At 38.3% G+C, this 16,141-nt stretch overlaps 2 protein-coding genes across 7 annotated transcripts in view; one reads left to right on the plus strand and one right to left on the minus strand.

Moving 5' to 3' along the window:
• ERMP1 (endoplasmic reticulum metallopeptidase 1) overlaps positions 1–2,816 on the plus strand; it is a 51,861-nt gene extending 49,045 nt beyond the window's left edge. The window contains exon 15 of the mRNA XM_060102186.1: positions 53–2,816. Within this exon, the coding sequence (XP_059958169.1) occupies positions 53–217 (165 nt within the window). The 3' untranslated portion in view covers positions 218–2,816. The remainder of the gene's footprint in view (positions 1–52) is intronic.
• Positions 2,817–6,038: 3,222 nt separating this feature from the next.
• The window catches only part of RIC1 (RIC1 homolog, RAB6A GEF complex partner 1), a 141,924-nt gene continuing 131,821 nt past the window's right edge, over positions 6,039–16,141 (minus strand). For all 6 annotated transcript variants that reach the window (XM_060102188.1, XM_060102190.1, XM_060102191.1 and 3 more), the window contains 7 exons: positions 15,806–15,964; positions 15,587–15,723; positions 13,694–13,980; positions 12,640–12,831; positions 9,853–10,030; positions 9,510–9,698; positions 6,039–8,672 (listed from right to left, as the gene is read on the minus strand). In XM_060102188.1, the coding sequence (XP_059958171.1) occupies positions 8,384–8,672; positions 9,510–9,698; positions 9,853–10,030; positions 12,640–12,831; positions 13,694–13,980; positions 15,587–15,723; positions 15,806–15,964 (1,431 nt within the window). In that variant the 3' untranslated portion in view covers positions 6,039–8,383. The remainder of the gene's footprint in view (positions 8,673–9,509; positions 9,699–9,852; positions 10,031–12,639; positions 12,832–13,693; positions 13,981–15,586; positions 15,724–15,805; positions 15,965–16,141) is intronic.

A 16,141-nucleotide genomic window follows, 5' to 3' on the forward strand; every position in this document is an offset into this window, starting at 1 on the left:
GTCAGTGTTCTGCCTTCCTAGAACTAGAGAAGTAACTGATTTTCTCCTCCAGGTCTTGGAAGAACAGCCTGAAGGAGTGGTCACTGTGGCCATTGCTGCCCACTATCTTTCTGGGGAAGACAAGAGGTCCTCCCAGCTGGATGCTCTGAAAGAGAAGTTCCCAGATTGGACATTTCCCTCTGCCTGGGTGTGCACCTACAATCTCTTTGTGTTTTAGTCTTATGGATGAGCTCTAAGTACATGCCCAGTGGGATACTCCAGATGGCACGGTTTCTCCTTGTGTTTCATGGATGTTTGTGTGTAAGTCAATGAATTAATGAGCATATGTTCAAAGAGCTTTGTGGTCTAACACTCTTCAGGGCCTAGCACTATCTGTAATGGTTATGCTGTGGGGTAGTGTGCATGGCCCTTCTGACACTTGAAAATACCAGTTTTCTGGCACTTAAGCACATGTAGGTACTGCCACGACCTACATATGTCATTTTATATGACCTTAAGGACGAAAGCCAACAAACCACTTTAATACTTGTCCCCTTAGGATCACGAAAGATGCAGAAGGTACAGTTAAGTCCACTGTTAATGAGACAAATGACATTTCCAGTTAAAGCCCAAGACCATTTTTTTTGTGTCATTGGATGGTAGGTTAAATATTCACAGGAGTAATGATTCCCCTTGAGGCCTAAAACTCTGTAGGTCATTAGAAAGCAACTGTGGTAAAGACTGGGGAAGAACCATTGGGCTTTTGAGGCCCCAGCCTGTGCTGAGAGCTCTGCTTCTGCATGCAGCCTTTAGTGTGCTTTGCATCTCTGAAGCCCTGGTCCTCTGATGTGGAAACCTGTGTGAGTTGGGGACTCCTGTCCTTCTGACAAGTGGTCACTGAGCTCCATCACTGTAATGCTTTTCTGAGGTTGTTTTCAATGCCTGTTTCCCTCTGAAACATACCTTTTCCTCCTCTCCACACCTCACCATTGTGAGAAGAGCATTTGTCTAGTTACCTTTCCCTCTGAGTTTCACAGGCTCTTTTGGTTTAGAATATTGTTGGTTGTGCAAGCATACGACATTAACTTCCTTCTTCAGAGTACTAGTTGCCATGGTGGCTGTTCTGGGGTGGGAGGAGAGTGGGGTTGGGAGTGGCTGGGCATTTTATATTTATTCTCACTTTTTAGGAGTCTTCTGTTATCCAAGGTTAATCCTTTAGGGCATAATTTTATTGATGCCCTGGGTCCTTATTTTGTCTGTTTTCCAGCTAGTTGAACAGATTAGTTTCTCACTAACTTACTGTGTTCAGCAGAGCTGTCTTTCCTGAGACTTGAGGCTGTGGTTTGTACTGGAATGTCCTTCTGTAACTGTCCTTATAGTTGTCGGTGTTCAGATCCTGCATGATGGCAGCTCTAGGACTTAGAGGTACTTTTCATGTTGAGGAAGATGGCTGCTGGCTTCCTGGCTCCAGCAGTGGAAGAGCTTAGTTAGAGCAGTGGTAAATTCTGCTAGCTTTCTTTTTTCCATTAAAATTTTGCATTTAGCAAGCCTAGGCCAAAAAAAAGACATTTTAAAGAAAAGCCATAGTAAAACAAAAAAAGTGGCACTCAGATCTGCCTGAACAGAAGGCGCATAGTAAGTGTGCATTGTTGAAGAAAATACTTCTTGAAGCTGCTTGTGGGATGTATACAGTGTGCTTTCTGACTCTTGCTCCTCATACTGCCTGCCTAATTTGTGACTCCTTAAAAACTGACCAAGCCCACACAGACAGCAGGGTTGCAGCCAGAGCTGAATGGCAACATGCTGTCACATGTGTGGACACTGGAACCACTGCTTTTCCTGGACTTTGTAGGAACCATACAGAGTTGATCCTTGAACAACACAGGGATATGGGGGTGCTGACCACTGTGCAGCTGAAAATTTGCATGTAACTTTACAGTCATACCTCTGTATCCAAGGTTCTACAGCCATGGATTCAACCAACCACGGATTGTGTAGTACTGTAATACCCGTTTAATGAAAATAATCTGTGTATAATTGGACCTGCACCGTTCAAACCCATGTTGTTCAAGGATCAGCTGTATCACTAGTCTTGGGTGCTTCACGTGTCAGGCAGTACACATAAGGTTTGCAGTGTTTATAGCTTTTATGGACTCACCAATTGTGGAGGAAAAAAACATATCTAAACGAATTTCAAAATACAGGCATATTTTCTGTTCCTGTGGTTAATCTGAAATAGATTAATGGAAATTATAGGAAAAAGAAAAGCAAAAATCACAAGTGTTGAAGAAGGACATTACATGAGAAACCAATAGTTCCCTGTTGTTACTCCTTTTCAGTAATAATCATGGTTTTCTTTTTTGCCTTTGAGTTATTTTCCCATGTGAACAATTCTCTCTTGTTTTGGTTTTCTTTGGCATTATAAAGCTCTGATTATCGTACAAATGCTCACTAGTCTCATGGCATGCTTGATATTCTGGGGGACTATTTTAATGCCAAAAGTGGTTAAGTAATTATACACAATATTCATGGCTCTGTTAAATCAGCAATCTCTGAGATTAAAGAACTTGTTTTTTGAGTATCTGATTTGAATGACTCATTTCTAAAAAATTCTAATGCATTTCCTACAGAATTTAAAATGTACAGTACTGCACTGCACATTCAGGGAAAGTGTGAAGGGTTGCGATTTTGAAGAAATCCTTAAAATTTACATTGTGTCTGACCTAAGATTCTTGCATGAAGTTTTTTTAGCAGACGTAAATAAGCACAATAGGATTCCTAAAACGTCACCACTGAGGGAGCCACTACTTATGAAGCCAGACTGCTGACTCAGGAAGCTATAGAAAAAATGATTATGTCTGTCTATTTCTTTCAACTAGTTTGCTAAGATTAATTATTGCCTTACAATTTAACTGAAATAAACTTTTTAACATACAAGTTAGTATCTTTAACAGAGAAACATATCTTTATTTTGTTTTCCTGTATCCCCCATATTTGAAGGGTATAGAGCCTTTTAAAGCTGTTAAAAAGACCTAGATGGCTCATGTGGTATCATTGATATTTTAATGGGTCATGTGAGCAAAGAACTCAACATGGCTTCAACTGGAATCCATTTTACTGTGGAATGAAATTGTGCATCTGAATTTCACAGAAATCAATGGCCTATCAATCATTTGGTAAATATTGAGCTACAGCATATTTAGCAGTTTTATCATTGCCACTGGCAAAATTCACTGAAGGGCTAATAAATAAAGGATATCTTTCATTAAGTGATCGATAGGGATAGGAGGGAGGGAAGAAAATACGGTCTTTCAGCCAGAGAGTAACCCACTGCACATTCCAATCTTCACACAAGGGTCACCACCTGTCCCCAAACAGTGTACCACTTGTGAGCTCCCAGAGCTCTGTGCAAGCTACTTCCCTTCCTAAGTGAATTCCCTCTGAATAACTTCTATTCTTAAATATTATACCTTGCCTTCTTTTAGGGCCAATAAGCCAAAATGCATCTATGCTCTTTATGTCTGTTTTTGTTCGAAAAAACATCTTGGGCATTTTTGAGGTGCATCAGTACTTTTTTTGATACCACTACTTCCTGATTTGATTGATTGGTAAAAAATACAATAAGATGTTGATAATTTCTTTTCTCCAAGTTTGGCCGTACACCATGACCAAATGGATGTATGCCAAGAATGGAATGTTGGTTTAACACCTCAAAAAACCAATGTCACATACCAGATTATTAGAATAAAGAACTACAGTATAATCTCAACAGATGCAAAAAATTTTTTTGATAAAGTAACACCTTTTTACAATAGAAAACACTCAACAAACTAATGATAGAAGGGAACTTCCTCAACCATGAAAAACTCAACAGCTAACATCCTAATTTATGAAAGACTTAATACTTACCCCCTAATGTCAGAAGGACAAGGATATTACTATTGCCGCTTGAATACTGTATTGGAGGCTGTGGCCAGGGCTCTAATCACAGACGACATGATCTTCTATACAGAAAATCCTAAAGAGTCCACACAAAAAACTATGTCCTAAAGAGTCCACACAAAAAACTATGTTGGGTCAGCCAAAAAGTTCATTTGGGTTTTTCCCTAAGATCTTACGAAAAACCTGAACGAACTTTTGGGCCAACCCAATAGTAAATGAATTCAGCAGTGCTGTAGGATCCAATTACAGCATAGTATTTTTATATACTAACAAAGAACAATCCAAAAATAAAACAATTCTATTTGCAATAGCATCAAGAAGAATAAAATACTAATAAGCTTAACAAAAGCACCTATAAAACACTACTGAAAGAAACTGAAGACATGAATAACTGGAAAAACACCCCATGTTCATGGACTGGAAGGCATATTATCAAGACGGCAATATTCTCCAAATTAATCTGAATACAATCCTTATGAAAATCCTAGCTGCCTTATGTGTGTGTGCGGGTGTGCACAGAAATTGACAAGCTGATTGTAAAATTCAAATGGAAATGCACGGGACCCAGAAGAGCCAAAATGGTCCTGAAAAAAACAACTTATGACTAACTTACACATTCAAAATCTCCTACTAAATAGCAACAGTAATCAAGACGATGTGGTACCGGCATTAAGGAAAGACGCCAGAGATCGATGTAATACAACTGACAGTTTCAGAAATAAACCCATACATTTATAGTCAATTGATTTTCGACAATAAGAAAAAATCTCTTCTGTGTATGGTGCTAGAACAACTGAATACTCAAACACGAAAGAACAAAGTTATAGACCTCTTACTTCATACCATATATAAAAATTAACTCAATGGATCAAAGACCTAAATGCAGGTGCTAAAATATAAAACTCTCATTAGAAAACACAGACATAAATCTTCATAACCTAGGATTAGGCAATGGTTTCTTGGAAATGACACCCCAAAGCTCAAGCAACCAAAGAAAAAGTTGGACTTCACCAAAATGAAAAACTTCTTTGCCTCAAAAGACAGTATCATGAAAGTGAAAAGCCCTCAGAATGAGAAAATATTTGCAAATCATATCTCTGGTAAGTCTAGTATCCAGAATATATAAAGACCTCTTGCAAACCTCCGATAAAATAAATGACCCATTTGTGAAATTGCACAAAGGATGTGAATACATATTTTTCTCCTGAGAGATGTGAATGGCTAATAATCATATGAAAAGACATTCATTAGCCATCAGGGAAATGTAAATCTAAACCATAAGATACCACTTCATACATAACTTAGATGGCTATAACCAAAAATACAGACAATAACGTGCTGATAGTAGAAACCAGAACCCTCCTCCACTGCTAATGGAAATGTTAAAAAAAAAAAAAAAAAGCACAGGCATTTGGTAATACAATTAGGCATTGCCTCAAAAAAATTAACCCGTTATATGACCCAGCATTTCCACTGCTAGAGAGAACTGAAAACATATGTCCACACACAGAAACTTGTACATCAATGTTCATTATTAATGATGGTCAAAAAGTGGAAACCACCCAAATGTCCCTCAACTGATGAATGGATAAACATGTAGTATATCCATAAAATGGATTATTCAGCCTTAAAAAGGAATGAACTACTAATATACAAAGTTGAAAACCTCATGCTAAGTGAAAGCCAGACAGAAAAAGCCACATATAAGTCCATTTAAATGAAATGTCCAGAACAGGCAAATTCAGAGACAGAAAGCAGATTTAGGAAAATAGGAAAAAGTCAAAATTCCACCTATTATTTTAGTCACACGTATTAGAGATGACTAGTTTCCTCTGGTATGTGTAATTTTATATCATTTTTCATTATATTTTGAATATTTTCCAGGTCATCAATATGGACCATCTGTTCCAATTGCCTATTTATTGCCAAGCATCTAGGATGCTGCCAACTCTTGATGCTCCTATTCTAAATAATTCTGCATACACATTTTTAATCTAAATTTCTAGTTATTTCATAAGGAAAATTCTAAGATAGAATCATATAATGAAAAGAATATTTTTATGACTTTCAATACATATACTTTTTGCTGTTAATTTGAGATGATGAATAAACAAAAGTTCATGTAATGGTTTTATTGCCCTTTACCAAGTAAAAAAATACACATTACAGAAGTAGCAGCAACTTTAATTACAAGCAAAGGTTGACTCTACCCCCAAATGACTTCTTGTTTTGGTATCAGCAAATAATTTAAACTTCAAATAGTTATATTGAATATTTAAACTCACTGGTTAAAATTATGGCTTAAACAGCTGATATGTGATCCAAACAAGGCAAAATTAAAATATGAATTAAAATTAATTTAACACATTACCAAAGAGAAATTTTCTGTAAAGTTGCCAATTATTTTGCCTTGGGGCCACCTATATCTTAGTTGAAAAACAAGTAGTTTATATAAGAAAAGTTTCGTTCATGGCGTTAACCACAGGAATACAGGTAACTTATTGGTGCCCTGCTTTTAAGAGTGCAAGATGAACCCAGCAGCACATTAGGATACCTGAAAAAGATCATAGCTGTTTTCAATGGTAAGTCATTTTTATTGATTAAATACACCAAACACAAAAGTAATGCTAGTTCTTCTAATGGACTAGGACAGGAGAAGAAATTCTTCAGTTTAGTTTCTTGCTGGGCTGCATGCACTCACATGGGAAACATTTTCTAAAAATTCGGGGAAAGGTGGTTTAAAACAAAGGCTTAAATAAACATAGCACCAGAAGGACCAGGTACCAGTTATCACATATTCCACCCGTTCAGGAGTTTTTGTATGTGAAATTATTGCACTTGTAATGTGAAAAGTAAGTGATAGTAAATTACCAAACTCAATAATTTAAAACCATTTGATGAGTTATGAACAAAGCATTTTCAAAATGGTTTTGGGTTTCCCTTCAGAGGAAACCTGGCTAGGACAACTAAAGCTAGCCATTTACTTTAAAAAGCAAGGATAGAGGACCAAATTTTATTTCTAAACTGTAATTGCACTATGAGAAGAGAGGCTGTTTTACATAGTGGTATGAATTTGGTCCACATCAAATACATTGTATTATAAAAATAAGTTCATTTTTGTAAAAAATAACATTGCATTCCTTTGTTCAAATTGCACAGTACAAACAAGCTATCTAAATTAATACTGTTATAAGGTAATTGATGTACATACAGTGGATATGTGTTCAGTCTAAAGCAATTGAGTATGCAGTCATGTTTTCATAATGTATGAAAACTAAAGTTTGTCATTTCTAGAAATACATAAAATATTTAAAAAGTTACAATGAAGAATGCATTCTTTACATACTAATTTTAGTAGCTGTGATAATACAGGATTCAGCAGTCTATTTACATAAAAGTCCATTTTTATTCAATTTATAAAAGCAATAAATAAGAAACTACATTAATTTGAACAAAACCTGTTTCATTTCATGATCAGTGTGACCATTTCTGTTATGACCAAGCCAATGACCAAGCTTATGACCAAGCCAATAAACCTGTCTTCCTCTATGAAGACTGCTTATATTTGGAAAGAAGAGCAAGCCCTGTCTTTGTTCCAAGAGTGAGTATCTATAGCCATGCAGAATCCAGCATAAAACCTTACAAATTATAGTACAAGCCCTAAAAATATGAACAGTGCCTTTGAGTAAACTTACACAAGAGTAATCACAAAAAGATAACAATTCTTTGATACAAAATAGTTTAGTGGTATCTAATAGCATAATTGATAAGAATTCCTCAGACCTCAGCCCACGCTGACCTAGCAGGAACCAAGCTTGCTAAAAAGCAGGCACACTGACTCACAGGTAAATAGCTTCCATCAATTCAGGACCAGGATTTAACAGGCTATAAGAGGAGCATGTCTCCTTCATACAGGCACTTCTTATGCTAGGGCAGGCATCTATTCAGAGGCCCAATTAGGGAGGCCAGTGCTCTTGATCCAAGGGGGCATACAGGTAGCTCAAGTACATGATGAGCTATAGCAAGCACCTTAGCATTTGTTTTTAAAAAGCAGTCTGAACACACGCTGAACCAGAAAACATAGGAAGCTGTAAGCAGTGAAAAGTGTTTTGCTCATCTGGGACAAAACAATCCCTGTGGTTTAAGAGCTACCAACCTTTAAGAATAAAACCAAAATATTCTCATGTACATCGGTACAATATTCTTTATTACTTCCACTGCAGCTTAAAAAATTTTTTTATGAAAGATGATTTTTTTTGTTTTGAAAGATGATTTTTTTTGATATCACATTTTTATGGACTCAAAGAGATTTCTTAGAGGAGAAAGTTAAAATTTAGTAATACCTTACCAGAGTCTCAGAGCTGAGTTCTCTCCCTGGTTAAATCATCCAACTAGGTCACAGTGTCCTCAGCTGCATGCTGCTGCTAATTAATACTGCCCGTGGTGACGGCACCCATTGTTGTTAGGACACAGAACAGTCGTAAGTCCCATCCTGAAAAGGTTCCTCCTCCTCTGCTCGGGTTGTGTCCTCCTCTTTCCGGCTGACCAAACTGCTACCTCCGACCTCGCCCTGGGGGATGCTCCCGTGGCCGGAGGAGCTCCTGTTCTCCTCTGCCCGGGGGCTAGCCTGTTCAGGAGTCTTACCCACAGTTATTGGCTGGAAGGCTTCAGGCTGGACCTGCTCTTCTGTTATCTCACTGAGTTTCTGCAGTTGTGGCTTAATGATGTTTAAAAATGGCTTATATCCAGGACTAAGTAGAAGAAAAAGGAAATTAGCTCTCCTCTGCCACATTCAAAAGGCTCCATAGCATGTTATGGATGAATTCCTACTAAGCACTGATATAGTAAGGTCAATGATAGATTGTGGGGGAGGGGAGGAGGCACAGAAGGGTCGGGAGGAAAGGCTTTTTAGGTGCCAAGGCCACCATAGAGGGAGCAGCACATAATGTAAGTGTGAGCACAAAGAGCAAAGACTGATATTCTTTATCCAGTATTACGATTAAAAATCACATTCTATAATCTAAGCAACGATAGGATTTTAGACTTGAAAAACAGGACTTTCAGAGAACATTTAACATGAATGAATCTACCAAGGAAGGAAAACTAGACCCAAGTAAGGGAAATCCCAAATCCACACATAACTGGTGACAAAGGGGTAGAATCCCAGGCTCTTTTAACTTCATTCACTACTCTTAATTTGGGCTTGTTAGTAATTGCCATGGAATGTTAAATTCACATAGACCTCAAATTTTATCTTCTCAAGCAGATATTTTTAGGTTATTACCTTCTGTTTGACAGAACTAAAAATCTCAAGTTCCACCCTAGTTCTAAGATCATTTGTACTGCAATCTTGAGTCAGTGACATGTATTCACTGACCAACACTATCTCAATGGATATTACTCATCTAAACTGGTATAAAATGGTAACTAAAGAAACTAGCCTTTAAAGTGAATATACAAAAGGAGATTTTATTTCTAGCAACCTAAAAAATCTCCAAATAAATGAACCAGAACTTAGCCTTAATGTGAAAGGACAGGATTCACCAAAGGACAGTGAAGATAACAAACCTAATGAAACTAGTACTTACCAATCTGTCGAGGCCCATCTGTCCACAGCATGCAGCCCTGTCTTTATGTTCTGTAACATCTCTCCATCTACCTCTGAAGATTGTATAATAACCAAAATCTGGTTGATTATTGAGGATTCTCTGAGAATCAGGCCTATAACAACACACCAGTCCAGACATCCCGCCTCCATGAAGATGTGTAGCAAATACCTACATATATAAGCAGAAACAAAAATGACTGATGCTAAAAATGATCTACAGATGTACATAAGGGCAATCATTATCGGGAAAGTAGCCTCCGTACCCAATTTGCCCAAGTATCCTGAGCAGGCATTCTATGCTTTCAAAATGCTGAGAAACTCACCGAAGCTGAACCTGGGATTTGTGAGGCCCTTTACTTGCCAGCTCCATGGAGATGTGCTCTAGGTCTGACTGAGTTAAACTGAGTGTGGAGAAATTTTCATCCACCATTGTCCAGTCTCCATCCACCATGGAGCTACTTTCAGTCAAGTCTGTGGCTGAACCAATACTGCATTCATCACCTGATGAAGAATTACCAAAAGTTACAAACTAGCTTCATGTAGAAAATATGTTTTCCTTTCATTATAAATATTAGCTGTCTCTCAGATGTTGATTTCTCTTCAGGATTTTGAGACCAAAACATTAAATCCACTACTAAAACTCCCATGTTACATCAATAGTAGTAGATAAAAAAAAAAAATTATTAGAGAGGTAACCAGGCGTTATGTGCCTTCATACTACCTAAAAAGTAGTCTTGCCCACCGCTGAAAAAAAAAACAAAAACCTAGCAATAATTTGTCCTTTTTTGGGGGGCGGGGGGGGCAGTTGGGGGAACACTTTGCAGCTTGTGAGATTTTAGTTCCCTAACCAGGGATTAAACCTGGGCCCCCTTCACAGTGAGAGTACAGAGTCCTAACCACTGGACCGCCAGGGAATTCCCGATCCCGTTTTTAGATTCAATTACCAATTTACAAGAAATACAGAGGAAACTGTTTAAACCATGAAGAGGTAATAACCTAAAATCCACATCATAAGAAAAGTCCACAGAAGCAAGTTTATTCAATGAATAAATTGCAAGGGGGAAAAAAAAAAGAGAGGCAGAGGGGGAACAATCACTAAAAAGAAAATTAAAAAACATAATCATAGTGTGTGAATCTTATTTGGATCTTGATTCAAACCATAAAAACATTATGACATTATAAAACAGTTGGAATTTGAATATTTACTGGATATTTGATGGTATTAAGGAATTACTATTAAATTTTTAGAGAGATGTTAATGGTGTGATCATCATCATTTTCAAGAAGAGTCTTCAGAAATATATACTGAAATGTTCACAGATAAAATATATCATGTCTTGGATTTAGTTCAATAATACAGGAAGGGGAGAGTGGATAAAACAGATTTGTTCCTGAGTTGGTAATAAGTGGAGTGGGGGCTGGGTGGAGGGCGTCCATTATACTCTTATTTCTCCTTTTTAAATATGTTTGAAGTGACGTCTTTAAACAGTTTTCTAAAGAAAAAGCAATTGTGCCACCTCCCGTCCATTAGGACGCTGCTATCAACAAAACCAGCAAATAAGTGTTGGTGAGGATGTGGCACAGCTGGAGTCCTTGCCCATGTTGGCAGGAGCGTAAAACGGTTCAGCTGCTGTGGGGAAAACGGGAAACAGAATTACCATATGACCCGTCAGTCCTACCTCTGGGTATATACCCAAAAGAACCGAGAGTAGGGTCTCGAAGGGACCGCCCATGTTCACTGTACTCCCACATTCATCACAGCATAACTCACAGTTAACCAGAAGGTGGAAGCAATGCAAATGTCCCCTGATGGATGGATAAAAGGTGGTATAAACACATAATGGAAGATGATTCAGCCTTAAAAAGAAAGGACCTTTCCATGCATGCTACAACAGGGATGAACTTTGAGAACATTATGCTGAGTGAAAGAAGCCAGACACAAAAAGACATACACAGAGACAGAAAATAGAATGGTAGTTGCCAGGAGTTGGGGGAGAGAGGGATGGGGAGCTGTTATTCAGAGTATAGAGTTTTGGTTTTGCAAGATGAAAAGAATTAAAAGAGTTCTGCAGGTTGGTTGCACAACAATAAAAATGTAGTTAATAGCATTGAACCGTACACTTAAAAATGGTTAAGATAGGGCCTCCCTGGTGGCGCAGTGGTTAAGAGTCCGCCTGCCGATGCAGGGGATACGGGTTCGTGCCCCGGTCTGGGAGGATCCCATATGCCGCGGAGCGGCTGGGCCCGTGAGCCATGGCCGCTGGGCCTGCGCATCCGGAGCCGTTGCGGCCCGCATACCGCAAAAAAAAAAAAAAAAAAAAAATGGTTAAGATAGTAAAATTTACATGTATTCTACCAAAATTTAAAAAGAAAGTCATGGCAGCTATATGCCTCTCCACATAGCAGAACCTCCGGCAACAGTGATGACACACTGAAAACCAAACATCAGGTGAATGCTTGGCCATTAAAAAACTCCAGAAAATTGGACCAATTGCTACTTAAGTTCTTATATAAACCTAAACAACATAAATCACTTTAAAACTTCTTCAATATGTAATGTAACCATTACTATAATTGCAGAAGTTGACACACACTTTTTGATAAAGGGTCAGACAGTAATATTTTAGGCTTTGAAGGCTAAGAGGCAAAATTAAGGATATCATGCAGGAATTTATAAGAGAAAAAAATTTTTCCATAGATTTGTATCAGTGAAATAAAAAAATAGAAGATAACTGGGTACAATTTTTTATGATACAGGTCTAACTATGAGAAGAATGGAATTCTTTACACTCGGATAACATTTTGCTTACTTGAGGTTCAAAGTTAGTGCTTCTGCATCATCAAAGTTGATTACAAAGGTTCATTTATTAGTGCTGAGCTGTAATAAGAATTTACCTATTTCATTTATCTAAAATAAACCTGGCAAAGTATAGTCAAGGCCAATATGGCCTTGTTCTAGTAACTATCCACCTCTCCAGCACATACTAATGCCTAATCCTCAAGGACATATCTTGAAAGAAAAGAGTGAAGCTCTCTCTCTGAAGTGCTATAGCATATAAACTTTCCTCCACAGGAACTGAAGAACAGCTAGGGTTTAAAATGATATCTACCTTTATTAGATAAAGGTGAAAGGAAGGCGTCTTGCATCTGTGGTCCATGGGATGAGGCTGTGTCTATTTCATGATGCGTGGGGCCGATGTTGCCGAGCCAGCTCTGACTTCGTTGGACATTAGAGATGCCAGCGTCTATCTCAAGGTTCAAAAAAGGGTCAGCTGACTGGGACGTTAAGAGCTGCTCTCCCACTGCAAGGTAGGTCCAAAAACAAAGAAAAAACTGGGAATTAAAGGTGCACACACTGCCATTTCCAATTCAGTTCTTTCAGCTTCTCTTCCCTCACCAACCCCAAATACTAAAAGTTCAGAGCTAATTACTGTCCCTACACTGCATCATCCGTCCACTGAACCAGGGATGTGGGACTGTAACAGAATGGACTGACTATATAACGCCACCCAGCAGTCATCTTATATCCTCATGTATGTTACTACAACTAGGCAAAACTTTATTCTGGTCATCTTTAAATGATTTTCCTTGGTTTTAACATGACATGAAGTTTCCAAATGCCATAATAAAGGTTTTTGTTTGAATTTTCGTAAGTGATAATAATTACAACAGTCTTCTTTAAAAGACCTGAACTAAAAAACGTTTTTCTTTTATCAAAATACAGTTTCACTTTGTCCTCTCCTAATTTAGAAGATGGCCCAAGCTCTCAAGATGCATTTTTACCATTTCTCTGGAATGAGTCCTGTCAGGTTAAGTCACAATTTAGCTTATTTTGAGGTCTGTGATTAATAACTCCTTCCTACAAAAAAAAATGTGGGAGCTTCTATGTTCAGTCAATGCTCAACTTGCTGATCATCTGATACAACAATTGGTTAGATTTATAAATTAGACTTCAAGGTCATAAGACTTAGAGACATATGTTCTACTTTATTTACATCCTTAGTCAAATGGTGGATGTTCCAAGTCATGCACAAAGAGTTAGCTCTTATCTGTTCTGACCTTGGAATGAAAAGACTTCCTTGAATATCAACTAACAGCAAAATGTCTAAATATTTGGTGCAAAATACAATCCTCCCTGTACAAGTAACACAAAGCCTACATTACCTGTTCGGTATTTTCCATTTTTGAAAGGAGAACTGAGAGAAGAAGCTGGGATGATGGGAAGTGGCCACAGGAAATCTTTGTGGAGTCTCTTCAGGGCTAACACAAAGTTGTCTACTCGGGCAGCTCGGGTACGTTCCTTGCACAGCCAACTAATTAGTTCAAAGCCCAGCTGGGCTGCAAAGCAGCCGAGATCCTTTAGCCGAACTTCTTCTAAGAGACGCCGGGCATGTCTCCAGAGCATCATATCAATATACATGTTCTCAGCACAGTCACTGTCTTTGCTCCATCTGTAAGTGGGAACACAAGAAAGCTACAGAACAATCTTCACTGGAGGACTTCAAATACTTTTATGAAGTAACACTGAAAACGCTGACAAGGAGGTAAGACATCTAAGATCGAATTCTGATTGAAGATAAAGTATTAGGGCTTCTCCATGTGATACCACAATCTATTAAACAATACCTGGATCATAGTAGCCTCTTAAAACATATTTGTATAATGAAAACATAGAATAGGAAAGAACAGGAGACTGACTAAGTCAAACCAGGAAGAGGATGGTGGCTGGATAAAGGAAAGAAAGAGAGCAAATAAATGCTGTATTTGAAAAGACCAATGAAAAGAGGGAAGATCAGATCAAAGAAACTAACGAGAGAGAAGCACAGTGAAATGAAGTCTCTTAATGTGAGTTTTACAGACACATTAAAAACAAAACGGATTTTTAAAAATTAACTGCTAAATATAGTCTATTGTCCCTTATTCACATGAACTGACGTGATATAACTGGTCTGGTCACTGGGTAACGGGGTGCTTTCAGCAAGAGGCAGTACTGGAGCAGGACTGCCTGGATTCAGATCTTGGCTCTGCCTCACATTAGTTGTACGAACATAAAGCCAGTTTATTTTTCTGGGCCTCTGTTTTTCACCTGTGTAATGTGGAACAGTATCTACCCATATGGAGCTGTTGTAAGGACTGAAAGACCTACACACGGAAATGCTTAGAACCGTGCCTAGCACATAGTGAGTGCTTAGTATATATTAGCCAGCACTTTTAAATTCAGGGCATGGCTGAGAAGCTACTGTTTGCCTGGCAATTGTTCACAATCCTCCATGGTTGCATTTAACTTGTTTATGGTCCATGACTGTGTGTGTTTGTGTTTTTGTGTGTGTGTATGTGTGTGTGTGTGCACGTGCTGGGAATGGCGCTATATTAATGGCTGTGATAAGAAAAAGCAGTAAAACATCACAATAAAAAATGTTCAATAAGCTCTCACTACGTGTCAGGCACTGTAGTAAGAATACACACAGAACCAAATAACACAGGAAGGAATACAAGGACCTCACAAAACGGAGGAAATTCTATTTTATAATGTTCAGTATGAGTTCACAGTTACCTCTCAGGAGACAATAACCCATCTATGTGTAATGTAGGTTTCAGGCTCCAGGATACACTTCTTTTCAGCTTCCACTGTTTAATGACTTCTCCACTCAAAAGAGTCACAGGAGAGTCAAGTACATGAGAACTAAATTTTACTTTTTGTCAAGAGGTATAGTTGGAAAGAAGGGTAAAACTGCTGACTGTAAGAAGGCTTTTGAATTATCTGCAGATTTATCTATCTTCCTTTTTATTCTGGTCCCCTATTATCAGAGGTAATTTAAAGTTAGTGGCATTCAGCATGGGCACACCAAGTTCTACTCCAGTACAAAGGGCAGAAACTGTACAAAGAATAAAGAAGTGAACGTTAGAGAAAGAAAAAAGGGAAGCCTTTTGGGAATGTAAAAAGGAATTGCAATTGGATCAAATGGTTGTTTTCCCAAGACGCAATTTTACAAATACCCTGAAATGCAATGTGTCGCAGAATGCCCTAAAACCAGTAACGGCTCTTCATTCTTTTACCTTTTTCCAGAAGGGCCAGACGGCATACTTAGTGTTTTCTGTAAGCTGAATTTACTAGCAGGAACATTTTCAGCTGACTGGGATAAACTGATGCTTCGATTCCTGAAGAACTCAAATCCACCACTTGAACTGGGTTCCTATGATTACACACCGTACAGTTAGAGGAAGATGCCACGTGGGTGTAATGGCCTAGAGAAGCTGTGCAATTCTGCAACTAACCTGAGCTGTAGGTGTGGATGGAGGCGTCTCAGATTCTCCAGAGCCAATGGCTTTAAGAAATCGAATCATGTGTCGACATAGGTCCCATTTGCTTTGTTCCAGGGCTGTGTTGAACAGAAGGGTGGCATGTTGCCTACTTACTGCTGGTACTTCCATGTTCTAGAAAAACAACCAAGGAAGACAAGAATTTCTTTTATACTACAAATGACTTGGGAAGATATAAGCAATTCTTTATCTCCACGGTTCCCTAAACCCAGAGAAGTAATGCAACTACAACAATGGGGATAGTTTAACAGTAAAATTAAAAGAAGCATTAAAAAGTACCATACAAGGAAA

The sequence above is a fragment of the Mesoplodon densirostris genome, chromosome 6 (genome assembly GCF_025265405.1).
Source record: "Mesoplodon densirostris isolate mMesDen1 chromosome 6, mMesDen1 primary haplotype, whole genome shotgun sequence".
Classification (NCBI taxonomy): domain Eukaryota; kingdom Metazoa; phylum Chordata; class Mammalia; order Artiodactyla; family Ziphiidae; genus Mesoplodon; species Mesoplodon densirostris.